At 46.6% G+C, this 13,240-nt stretch overlaps 1 protein-coding gene across 3 annotated transcripts in view; it reads left to right on the forward strand.

Moving 5' to 3' along the window:
- Positions 1-13,240, forward strand: part of LOC112267642 (rho guanine nucleotide exchange factor TIAM1) — a 130,777-nt gene that overhangs the window by 39,477 nt on the left and 78,060 nt on the right. The window contains exons 3-6 of one of the 3 annotated variants that reach the window (XM_042297720.1): positions 9,595-9,859; positions 10,057-10,685; positions 10,725-11,153; positions 11,886-12,258. In XM_042297720.1, coding sequence (XP_042153654.1) covers positions 10,066-10,685; positions 10,725-11,153; positions 11,886-12,258 — 1,422 coding nt within the window. In that variant the 5' untranslated portion in view covers positions 9,595-9,859; positions 10,057-10,065. Of the gene's footprint in view, positions 1-9,594; positions 9,860-10,056; positions 11,154-11,885; positions 12,259-13,240 lie in introns of all 3 variants that reach the window. The other 2 variants (XM_042297719.1, XM_042297721.1) reach the window with 2 other exon arrangements.

Raw genomic sequence — 13,240 nt, forward strand, 5'->3', positions numbered from 1 at the left:
TGTAGACTAGATGAATCAGATAGTTAGATATATCAGTTGATCATCTCTAATGTAGACTAGCTTAATCAAATACTTAGCTACTGTAGACTAGATGAATCAGTTAGATATATAATCTCTAATGTAGACTAGATGAATCAGTTAGATATATCAGCTGATCATCTCTAATGTAGGCTAGCTTAATCAAATACTTAGCTACTGTAGGCTAGATGAAGAGTGTGCGAAGGTGTCGTCAAGGCAAAGAGTGGCTACTTTGAAGAATCTAAAATATATTTTGATTTGTTTAACAGTTTTTTTTGGTTACTACATGATTCCATATGTGTTATTTAATAGTTTTGATGTCTTCACTATTATTCTGCAATGTAGAAAATAGTAAAAATTAAGAAAAACCCTTGAATGAGTAGGTGTGTCCAAACTTGTGTGTGTTTTATTTTTTTATTTTTTTTCCACCAAGGACACACCATGGTTGGAATGGCTGGTGAGAGACAGACAGACAGACGATATTGGTACTATACTCTCCAAGCTCCTCTCTCTGGCAACACCTTTCCTCACACCTGAAAATCTGTGGTGTTCCAACCTCGTTGATTACAGGGCTGTGTTGTGTTGGGAGGGGAGGGAGGGGGTCTGTGTTGGGACTCGTCAGTCCATACTTTCTTGACCTTCTTTCACCAGTGGTAGTTATTAGTCTGTGTGACCGGAACCGGATGTTGTAACGTTTCTGTGAGACTCGGATGTTTGTAGAGTCACGTTGTTGGAAGTGTTGTGTTGAGCATTCACTACATCAAGGCAAGAATGACTAGAATGGCTGTACAGATGTAGGGTGTTAATTTGATCACCCCATTGCAGTAGCGCTTTGACTTGATTTTTCCCTTATGAAAAATGCATCAACCCTGACAAATATGTACCATTTAATTAGAATCCACATAATAATTCACATTTCCTGTTGCTGCAGGATTATTTTCATGCTGTAGCAAACTGTCTCAAATTAAGATCCTACATCTGTAGCTCTATACAACATCTAGGAGGCTTTCTGTAGTGAACTAGCACTGCAATGAATGATATTGAGTTGTCCTGCTGATTTTTTTTCTTACAAACCCGCTGATCTCTGAACTACCACGTCACAGACTTTGGGAATACAGCAGGTAAAATAATCTATTTTGAAGTTCATGATTTGTGGAAAGTGTGTGTTTTTCTCTCGCTCTCTAATAACAAAGGGGTCTAAATCTACCTGCCACATAACATGGGGGTCATCCCAGAACTAACGCTGTGTACAACACAGAGGTCATCTGAGTAGGCGACATGGTGGGCATTTCAATGGCTCCCTACACTCTTAGGAAAAAAATATTTATTTCGGCTGTCCCGATAGGAGAACCCTTTTTGGTTCCAGGTAGAACCCTTTTGGGTTTGTTGTAGAACCCTCTGTGGAAAAGGTTTTTACACAGAACCCAAAAGGGTTCTACCTGGAACCAAAAAGGATTCTCTTATGGGGACAGACGAATAACCTTTTTAGGTTTTGGATGGATGGACGGATGGATGGACTCTCAATATTCTCTGTTGGGTTCTGGTCGAAAGTAGTGCACTGTGAGGGGAATAAGGTGTGACGCAGACATAGTCCTTTGTGTAGGGTAGGCTATGGCCTGTGTCAGATTACACTGTTATTGTCCTGGTTTCATAGGGTGGGTGGTGGAGAGCTCCTACACAGTACCCTTGTCCCCTTCGGTATACATAGGCCTTAAAGAGGTACGCTTAAATAAACAGAGGTCCTGGCAAGAGCAGTGTGCCAGTTCCCCTTTTTTTTCTTTTTAAAGATCTCATCAAATTATTCCGCCTTACCTTGGAACAAGTAAACGCCGATGTGAAACAGAGGGAAATTCAATTTGTATTCCAGGCTAGCCTATTAGAGAAGATGGAAGATGTTTTCTGCCAATGTAAAAAGACATCCGCTGTGATGTCAGTAGTGGTATTCTCTTTAGGCTAGCAAAAAAAAAAAAATCTGATCTCACACTATTTTATAATGACATTTTTCAGGGGGTTTTCCACAAAGCTCAAAGGAGCTTTTTAAAAAAAAGAAGGAAAAAATAGTTTTAATCCTGGCGTGGCACCGTAGACTGGAGCAGTGTTGGTGAACATTTAATTTAACAAGACGTAAGGGGAGTTAAAGAACGGCTCCTTTCGTTCTCCATATGTCCCAAATGGCACCCCATTCCCTTTTTATAGTGCACTACTAATTGACCAGGGCCCATAAGTAGTGCACTATATAGGGAATAGGGTGCCATTTTGGACACAATTTTTATGGTTGCACTACTAATTGACCAGGGCCAATAAGTAGTGCACTATATAGGGAATAGGGTGCCATTTTGGACACATTTTTTAAATGGTTGCACTACTAATTGACCAGGGCCAATAAGTAGTGCACTATATAGGGAATAGGGTGCCATTTTGGACACAGTTTTTTTTAGTTGGTGAGACCTCCTAAGCCATATCTTAACTCTCTCATCTGCTGTGTGGAAACGATAACTTCTCATCTCTTTGCAAGCCAATCCCTTTACACTAGATAAAGGAAATCTAAGGATCAAGAAGACCCAGGGACTGAACTGTTTTTTTTTTCTTCCCCCCACTGTCCTCTATTGAAAAGGAGCAGGGGATAACGGTGCTTTCTTTTAGTGTTTTGTGTCGTACTGTAACCTGTGTTGTTTCACTCTATATGTCTCAGGCCTGGTAGTTGCCCTACACCAGAAATCATGTCCTACTGAATACTGCCAACGTTCTAGTGGTATGAGACGGGGCACCTCGGGGGGGAGATTCACTAAACTAGAGCATTCCAAGCTGTTTATAAAGGCACAGTCAACTTAGTGTATGTAAACTTCTGACCCACTGGAAATGTGATACAGTGAGTGAAATAATCTGTCTGTAAACAATTGTTGGAAAAATTACTCATTACTCATGCACAAAGTAGATGTCCTAACCCGACTTGCTAAAACTATAGTTTGTTAACAAGAAATTTGTGGAGTGGTTGAAAAAAATGAGTTTTAATGACTCCAACCTAAATGTATGTAAACTTCCCGACTTCAACTGTATATCTGTCTCTCTGAGAGCCCTGTGGCTAATGCCTTCTCATGCTGATGAACCTCCCCATACAGTACTATAGTATTTAGGCTAACATATTTCCGTGTATATATTAATAGCAGCTAGCGAACTGGTGTCCTAAAGAAACACCCAACAGTACTGGAATTCACTCTGCTTATGTATTTATGTAGGCTAATATATAGCTTTGTCTCTAAGTCATGCTCCTATGCCCCCCCGAATACTGATGACTCATTGGATCTTCATATTTGAACAGCTAGCGAGCTAAATAAATGATCATGTGACTGCTGTAACAGCTAGCTATAGGAATGATCATGTGACTGCTGTAACAGCTAGCTATATGAATGATCATGTGACTGCTGTAACAGCTAGCTATATGAATGATCAGCTAGCTATAGGAATGATCATGTGACTGCTGTAATAGCTAGCTATAGGAATGATCATGTGACTGCTGTAACAGCTAGCTATATGAATGATCAGCTAGCTATATGAATGATCATGTGACTGCTGTAACCGCTAGCTATAGGAATGATCATGTGACTGCTGTAACAGCTAGCTATAGGAATGATCATGTGACTGCTGTAACAGCTAGCTATAGGAATGATCATGTGACTGCTGTAACAGCTAGCTATAGGAATGATCATGTGACTGCTGTAACAGCTAGCTATAGGAATGATCATGTGACTGCTGTAACAGCTAGCTATATGAATGATCATGTGACTGCTGTAACAGCTAGCTATAGGAATGATCAGCTAGCTATAGGAATGATCATGTGACTGCTGTAATAGCTAGCTATAGGAATGATCATGTGACTGCTGTAACAGCTAGCTATAGGAATGATCATGTGACTGCTGTAACAGCTAGCTATAGGAATGATCATGTGACTGCTGTAATAGCTAGCTATAGGAATGATCATGTGACTGCTGTAACAGCTAGCTATATGAATGATCATGTGACTGCTGTAACAGCTAGCTATAGGAATGATCATGTGACTGCTGTAACAGCTAGCTATAGGAATGATCATGTGACTGCTGTAACAGCTAGCTATAGGAATGATCATGTGACTGCTCAAAGCAAATCAAATCAAATTTTATTTGTCACATACACATGGTTAGCAGATGTTAATGCGAGTGTAGGAAATGCTTGTGCCTTCTAGTTAACAATGCAGCAATAGGAATGATCATGTGACTGCTGTAACAGCTAGCTATAGGAATGATCAAAAAACTACTGTCATAACAGCTAGGGATAGGAATATGTACATAAGGATATAGGAATGAGTGATGGTACAGAGCTATATGAATGATCAGCTAGCTATAGGCAAGATCAGTGACTGCTGTAACAGCTAGCTATATGAATGATCATGTGACTGCTGTAACATAGCTAAAGTGGAATGATCATGTGACTGCTGTAACAGCTAGCTATAGGTAATGATCACGTGATGCATATGAGATAACAAGCTAGGTATAGTAACATTATATGACTGCATTGTAAAGCTAGTGATAGGAATGATCATTTGACTGCTTAAAGTGGCTATAGAGTCAGTGATCATTGACTGCTGTAACAGCTAGCCACTCAATGATCAGTGGTGGCTGTTTAACAGTCTGATGGCCTTGAGATAGAAGCTGTTTTTCAGTCTCTGTCCCAGCTAGATTTGATCTGTACTGACCTCGCCTTCTGGATGGCAGCGGGGTGAACAGGCAGTGGCTGCTGGTTGATGCTTGATGATCTTTATGGCCTTCCTGAGCATCGGGTGGTGACTGCTGTAACAGGTAGTTTGGAATGATCATGTGACTGCAGACCTCACTACCCTCTGGAGGAATGATCGGTTGAGGCCGGTGCAGTTGGAATGATCATCTGGCTGCTGAATAGCTAGCCAGGAATGATCATGTGACATCTGTAACAGTTTATGAGTGCTTTTATAGTGAATTTTCATGTGACTGCTGTAACAGCTAGCTATAGGAATGATCATGTGACTGCTGTAACAGCTAGCTCATAGGAATGATCATGTGACTGCTGTAACAGCTAGCTATAGGAATGATCATGTGACTGCTGTAACAGCTAGCTATAGGAATGATCATGTGACTGCTGTAACAGCTAGCTATAGGAATGATCATGTGACTGCTGTAACAGCTAGCTATAGGAATGATCATGTGACTGCTGTAACCGCTAGCTATAGGAATGATCATGTGACTGCTGTAACAGCTAGCTATAGGAATGATCATGTGACTGCTGTAACAGCTAGCTATAGGAATGATCATGTGACTGCTGTAACACCTAGCTATAGGAATGATCATGTGACTGCTGTAACAGCTATCTAACTGTGTCCTGAAGGAAGAGAAGAGGGAGAAACAGGCTTGTTCCCGCTCGCTGTGACCCAATTATCCAATTGCCCAGACTGTCACAATGCCAACACATTTTACACTCTAATTCTTTTCACTTAGCAATTTGGTATTTGTGTCCCTAAATAAGAGCACAATAGTCTGAGAAAACAATCCAGAACCGACTGTGTTTTGAGGTTGCAGAGAGAATACACTGACTGTACAAAACATTAGGAACCCCTGCTCCTTCAATGACAGACTGACCAGGTGAATCCAGGTGAAAGATATGATCCCCTTATTGATGTCACTTGTTAAATTCACTTCAATCAGTGTAAATTAAGGGGAGGAGACTGGTTAAAGAAGGAGTTTTAAGCCTTGAGACAATTGAGACTTGGATTATCTATGTGTGCAATTTAGAAGGTGAATGGGCAAGACAACTTATTTAAGTGCCTTTTGAACGGGGTATGGTAGTAGGTGCCAGGCGCACTGGTTTGAGTGTGTCAAGAACTGCAACTTTGCTGGGTCTCTACTCTGGATAGGGGGGTAGGAGGGATAGGGCGAGGCAGGAGGGATAGGGCGAGGCAGGAGGGATAGGGCGAGGCAGGAGGGATAGGGCGAGGCAGGAGGGATAGGGCGAGGCAGGAGGGATAGGGCGAGGCAGGAAGGTATATTAGGAAGGTGTTCTTAATGTTTTGTTCACTCAATGTACATAGAGGGAGTGAGAGGCAATAAGCCCCTGGGTGCTCCGAGGGAACATGGTCCTCTACTCTGGCTATAGGCCCCTGGGTGCTCAGAGGGAACATGGTCCTCTACTCTGGCTATAGGCCCCTGGGTGGTCAGAGGGAACATGGTCCTCTACTCTGGCTATAGGCCCCTGGGTGCTCAGAGGGAACATGGTCCTCTACTCTGGCTATAGGCCCCTGGGTGGTCAGAGGGAACATGGTCCTCTACTCTGGCTATAGGCCCCTGGGTGCTCAGAGGGAACATGGTCCTCTACTCTGGCTATAGGCCCCTGGGTGCTCAGAGGGAACATGGTCCTCTACTCTGACTATAGGCCCCTGGGTGCTCAGAGGGAACATGGTCCTCTACTCTGGCTATAGGCCCCTGGGTGCTCAGAGGGAACATGGTCCTCTACTCTGGCTATAGGCCCCTGGGTGCTCAGAGGGAACATGGTCCTCTACTCTGGCTATAGGCCCCTGGGTGCTCCGAGGGAACATGGTCCTCTACTCTGGCTATAGGCCCCTGGGTGCTCAGAGGGAACATGGTCCTCTACTCTGGCATTTCTTCTTCATTTATTAATAGAGGGAATATGCAACTAACCCTGCCACCCTCAACACCGCAGCTAACGCACCCTGCCACCCTCAGCACCACAGCTAACGCACCCTGCCACCCTCAACACCACAGCTAATGCACCCTGCCACCCTCAACACCGCAGCTAACGCACCCTGCCACCCTCAACACCGCACACCTGCCACCCTAACGCACCCTGCCACCCTCAACACCGCAGCTAACGCACCCTGCCACCCTCAACACCGCAGCTAACGCACCCTGCCACCCTCAACACGCAGCTAACGCACCCTGCCACCCTCAACACCGCAGCTAACGCACCCTGCCACCCTCAACACCGCAGCTAACGCACCCTGCCACCCTCAACACCGCAGCTAACGCACCCTGCCACCCTCAACACCGCAGCTAACGCACCCTGCCACCCTCAACACCGCAGCTAACGCACCCTGCCACCCTCAACACCGCAGCTAACGCACCCTGCCGCCCTCAACAATGCAGCTTTAATGGAGCACAGGTTGGGGGATGGAGAGGGGAGAGGTAGGTGTCTCTCTACCTGTCCTCTGAGGGGGAGAGGTTACTGAAGTGAAACTGGGGATGGAGATTTCCTGGGAGAAGTGGGGGGGATGGAGAGAGGTGGGGGATGGAGAGAGGTGGGGGGGGGATGGAGAGGGGATGGAGAGGGGGGATGGAGAGAGAGAGGATAAGGGGGATGGAGAGAGGTAAGGGGGATGGAGAGGGGGATGGAGAGAGGGGGTAGGGGGATGTATGGAGAGAGTAAGGGGGGGGATGGAGATGGGGATGGAGGGGATGGAGAGGTAGGGGATGGATGGAGGGGGATGGAGAGGGGTAGGGGGATGGAGAGGGGTAGGGGGGGGATGTAGGGGGGGGATGGAGAGGGGTAGGGGGATGGAGAGAGGGGTAGGGGGATGTAGGGGGATGGAGAGGGGTAGGGGGATGGAGAGGGGTAGGGAAACCAAAAGACAGGGTCAGCTCCAACCATTATGTAACTCTCCTCTCCTCTGTTCTGGCTACACTTAAAAGATGTGAATGAAAGGGAGAACGTCAGGAGGAAAAGGAATGATCTTATTTTTCTCCTTCGTTCCATCAGAATAGTGTGGCTAATGGACTAGTACCTTCAGGAGATACTACTGTAGGGAAAGACTACTGTAGAGAGAGACGACTGTATCCCAAATGTGCAACATGGCGAGAAGGTGTGAGCCCACTTGTAGCCCCCATCCTCCTCCTCCTCCTCTTTCTCCTTCCCTTCCTCACTCCTCCTCTTTCTCCTTCCCTTCCTCACTCCTCCTCCTCCTCTTTCTCCTCCTCTCTCTTCCCCTTCCTCACTCCTCTTTCTCCTTCCCTTCCTCACTCCTCCTCCTCTTCTTTCTCCTCCCCTTCCTCACTCCTCCTCTTGCTCCTCCCCTTCCTCACTCCTCCTCTTTCTCTTCCTCACTCCTCCTCTTTCTCCTCCCCTTCCTCACTCCTCCTCTTTCTCCTTCCCTTCCTCACTCCTCCTCCTCCTCCTCTTTCTCCTCCTCCTCTCTCCTGCCCTTTCTCCTTCCCTTCCTCACTCCTCTTCCTCCTCCCCTTTCTCACTCCTCCTCTTTCTCCTCCCCTTCCTCACTCCTCTTATTCTAGTTTGACATACAACTAACACAGAGGAACTGGTGCTGCTCACCTTACTCTAACTACTGGTGCTGCTCACCGTAAGATGCTCTTGATGGTCAAGATGTCCTGGCTACTCTTGATGGTGCAGCTGTTTAACATTTTGAGGATCTGGGACCCATGCCAAATCTTTGTAGTCTCCTGAGGGGGAATAGGTGTTGTCGTGCCCTCTTCACGACTGTCTTGGTGTGTTTGGACCATGATAGTTTGTTGGTGATGTGGACACCAAGGAACTTGAAGCTCTCAACCTGCTCCACTACGGCCCCGTCGATGAGAATGGGGGCGTGGCTCGGTCCTCCTTTTCCTGTAGTCCGCATCATCTCCTTTTGTCTTGCTGCAGTCAGACATTTTTTATTTTTTTATTTAACTAGGCAAGCCAGTTAAGAACAAATTCTTATTTACAATGACGGCCTACACTGGCCAAACCCTCCTCTAACCCGGACGACGCTGGGTCAATTGTGCGCCGCCCTATGGGACTCCCATTCACGACCGGTTGTGATACAGCCTGGAATCGAACCAGGGTCTGTAGTGACGCCTCTAGCACTGAGATGCAGTGTCCTTAGACCGCTGTGCCACTCGGTAGCGCCGACATTAAACTATTAAACATTGTTCTGATAGAGTACAGATTGATATTCACAACTTCAATCGGATTCTAGTCAATGAGGGAAATCTGAACACTCACCCACAGAGCATCCCTGTTTAAAGAACTAATGTTGTAGGCTATGGTATTTTATTTTTCTTTGCTGTGGGATTTGTGGGTGGGTGAATATGTGTGTGTGTGTGTGTGTGTGTGTGTGTGTGTGTGTGTGTGTGTGTGTGTGTGTATGTGGGTGAATGTGTGTGTGGGTGAATGTGTGTGTGTGTGTGGTACAATCATAAGTGTTTATGTGACTTTTCCTACAGTTTATTAGGTCTTGTTGTAACTAGTGGCAACCACACTTGAACATATTTCGTAGCCCAGTAAATCCAGCTTGCTAGCTTAATACAGACGTTATGGTCGTAGTAAAACTGTTAGCTGATCATTGTTCATTATTCTCACAACCCCCATTTCTGTGTGGTCCCAGTCACTGATTGGGTAATTAAATATGTTCAACTTTAACCACAAAATGTCTGCAATTGATTCCCAGCAGGCAGTGTCCCTCCTCTTGTTAAAGTTCATGTTCCTTCAGAAAGACTATTGTAAGTTTTGTTCTTTTTTTACAGCGATGACTGACCAGGGTTTCTGTTTTCTTTCTCCTCCCAGATCTTTTGAGTACATATCAGCGGCATCAGGACCTCTCTCTCTCTCTCTCTCTCTCTCTCTGTCTCTCTCTCTCTCTCTGTCTCTCTCTCTCTCTCTGTCTCTCTCTCTGTGTCTCTGTCTCTCTGTCTCTCTGTCTCTCTCTCTCTCTCTCTCTGTGTCTCTGTCTCTCTGTCTCTCTCTCTCTCTCTGTCTCTCTCTCTCTCTCTCTCTGTCTCTCCTGACGGTTGGAACTCAACATTCCAGTGATGTCAACGCCAGACTTCAGGTTGGTTAACTGATATATGATACGAAGTTCTTGGCAAGATTACATTTATGATACGGATGCCGGTTATGTTATTGTTGGCAGGGTATCGTGTGTTTTTACTTAGTGAATTCTCTATAATTAAAATGTTGGTTTTGACACGTATCTCTGTAACATCATGAGTTGTTTATCCGTGTAGTTACCTGTCTTTTCTGATGTAGACTGTAACCATGGGCAACGTGGAGAGCCAGAACGGCGATCACGCCTTCTACGGCACCCAACATGGCCACCTGTCCCGTAAGCACATGTCTCGATCTCTCCGCGTCTCCAACAAGCACCATCAGTCCCAGTCCAGTTCTGGTTCCACCCGCCGCTCCCGTGACTGTCACGCCTCGCAAGGCAAAGTGGATCACCGAAACTCTGAGACCTCCACGCGTTCCAGCAGCACCCCTAGTATCCCACAGTCCTTAGTGGATCACGCCCTGGAGCCCTTCAACCAGACCAATGTCCTGTCAGACTACTCCTCTCCGATCTGGGTGGACCGCGTGGCCATGAACCTCCGGCCCGTCTCCTGCCATACCCACCTAGACAACCCATCTGAAACGCTCCATCAAGACGCAGAGTCACCTGGGACTAGACCCCACGAACCCCAGGGTCTACAGGACAGAGGACTGGGCCTATACAGTAACACAGGGGAGGCGACCTACCTTCAGAAGACTAGAGACGGACCTAGGGAACCTCGAGAGGTGGTCAGCTTCAAGAAGAAGAGATCCAAATCAGCCGACATGTGGAGAGAAGACGACAGCCTGGACTTCAGTCTGTCAGACCTCAGCCAGGAACATCTCACCAGGTTAGAGAAGTCAGACCTCAGCCGGGAACACCTCACCAGGTTAGAGAAGTCAGACCTCAGCCGGGAACACCTCACCAGGTTAGAGAAGTCAGACCTCAGCCGGGAACACCTCACCAGGTTAGAGAAGTCAGACCACAGCCGGGAACACCTCACCAGGTTAGAGAAGTCAGACCTCAGCCGGGAACACCTCACCAGGTTAGAGAAGTCAGACCTCAGCCGGGAACACCTCACCAGGTTAGAGAAGTCAGACCTCAGCCGGGAACACCTCACCAGGTTAGAGAAGTCAGACCTCAGCCGGGAACACCTCACCAGGTTAGAGAAGTCAGACCACAGCCGGGAACACCTCACCAGGTTAGAGAAGTCAGACCTCAGCCGGGAACACCTCACCAGGTTAGAGAAGTCAGACCTCAGCCGGGAACACCTCACCAGGTTAGAGAAGTCAGACCACAGCCGGGAACACCTCACCAGGTTAGAGAATGACCGTGATATACTATGACTATGATATGAGGTTTTCTTACTTAGTTACTTGTAGATTAATGCACTAATTGTGAGTCACTTGTTGGGGAATAATCTGAATTAGTTGGGTAACATAGATAAGATGTTTTTATTTTCATTATATGCTTGTGAGTTACTTCTCATCAGAATGTATCTTGATGTACTATAGTGGTGGCTGCAGAAAGGGGAGGGGTCAAGCTTGTCTTCATATGTAAACATATCTTTTAAACCAATTATGTCTTGGCTCCACAATGTCTGTGTGCCAGTCACTGTGTCTCTGTGATCTTGTCCAGGAGGGGTGTATTTGATATATGCCTGTTGATAGGTTTTGTTTTATGGTCCTGAGAGCGAGATAAGAACATAGTTTAGGAGACAAAGCTCAACGATAATTTATAGCCAATGCTGTCTGGCTATGTGTGTCTTTGCTATAAAGGATCTCAGTTGCAATGTGTAAGCACTCTCAGAGAATTCATTTATAGACACTGAACTGATCTGAGAGTCACAGGGTTGTGATGGAGCTCATATAATTAAAGATGGACTTTGTGATAACTCTGACTTGTGTGTGGTTTGCTCTCATGATTTGGTAAATACAGGAAATTTCCACTACACACTCTGGATATGCTAAATGACTTACATGTAAGTGTAGAGAATCGGCCAACTGGAGGGTTGTCAGTTCAAATCCATTCAATTTCCGTCTCTTTTCAGCACAGAGGAGATCATCGACACGGAGGAGGTAGAAGACTTCCCTGATTGTGACGGCCTGCTGGGGCTCGTGTCCCCTGAGGGTCTGGAGAGTCTGGGCGCAGCAGGCCGAGCCAACTCCCTGGACCAGCTCTACGGGGGTCAGAAGACCCCGACTCGCCGACCCGCTGGACGCTACGCTAAGTGGCACCATGACGCTAACCGCTCCGCCCGGGAGGGTGATAAGATGGTGTCTCCGGAAGAGGAGGATGATGGGAACTCGTACGGAGCGTATACTCTGCCCTGCCGACGCTCACACTGCCTGTCTGAGGGGCTAACCAATCCCCGGGCTGCCACCTGCGCCACCATGCAGGGACGCAGGGCACAGACCATACAGGTAGGGTGTCACAATGTTGTTACACTGACTCCATGTTTGTTTTTTTAGTCATAGGATGCACACCGAATGCATATCATAGACCACACTGGTAGCATACGTAAGGGATAATTAACGAGGGGCTGTGTGTTCTATGGAAACTACAGAACGACGTGGAAGGTGTGTTCCACGACACGCTAGAGGAGTGGAACTGACGTTCCACGGAGTTCCAATATGTTCCGGAGAACCCAGAGAGCCCCTGGTTTATTCTCCCTTTTAATACCACGGCTATAATTTAACACATTTTGCTGCTAGAAATGTGTTCATTTGTTTTTATTATGGATCCCCATTAGTTCCTGCCAAGGCAGCAGCTACTCTTCCTGGGGTTTATTATGGATCTCCATTAGTTCCTGCCAAGGCAGCAGCTACTCTTCTTGGGGTTTATTATGGATCCCCATTAGTTCCTGCCAAGGCAGCAGCTACTCTTCCTGGGGTTTATTATGGATCCCCATTAGTTCCTGCCAAGGCAGCAGCTACTCTTCCTGGGGTTTATTATGGATCCCCATTAGTTCCTGCCAAGGCAGCAGCTACTCTTCCTGGGGTTTATTATGGATCCCCATTAGTTCCTGCCGAGGCAGCAGCTACTCTTCCTGGGGTTTATTATGGATCTCCATTAGTTCCTGCCAAGGCAGCAGCTACTCTTCCTGGGGTTTATTATGGATCCCCATTAGTTCCTGCCAAGGCAGCAGCTACTCTTCCTGGGGTTTATTATGGATCCCCATTAGTTCCTGCCAAGGCAGCAGCTACTCTTCCTGGGGTTTATTATGGATCCCCATTAGTTCCTGCCAAGGCAGCAGCTACTCTTCCTGGGGTTTATTATGGATCCCCATTAGTTCCTGCCGAGGCAGCAGCTACTCTTCCTGGGGTTTATTATGGATCCCCATTAGTTCCTGCCAAGGCAGCAGCTACTCTTCCTGGGGTTTATTATGGATCCCCATTAGTTCCT

The sequence above is a fragment of the Oncorhynchus tshawytscha genome, linkage group LG14 (genome assembly GCF_018296145.1).
Source record: "Oncorhynchus tshawytscha isolate Ot180627B linkage group LG14, Otsh_v2.0, whole genome shotgun sequence".
NCBI lineage: Eukaryota > Metazoa > Chordata > Actinopteri > Salmoniformes > Salmonidae > Oncorhynchus > Oncorhynchus tshawytscha.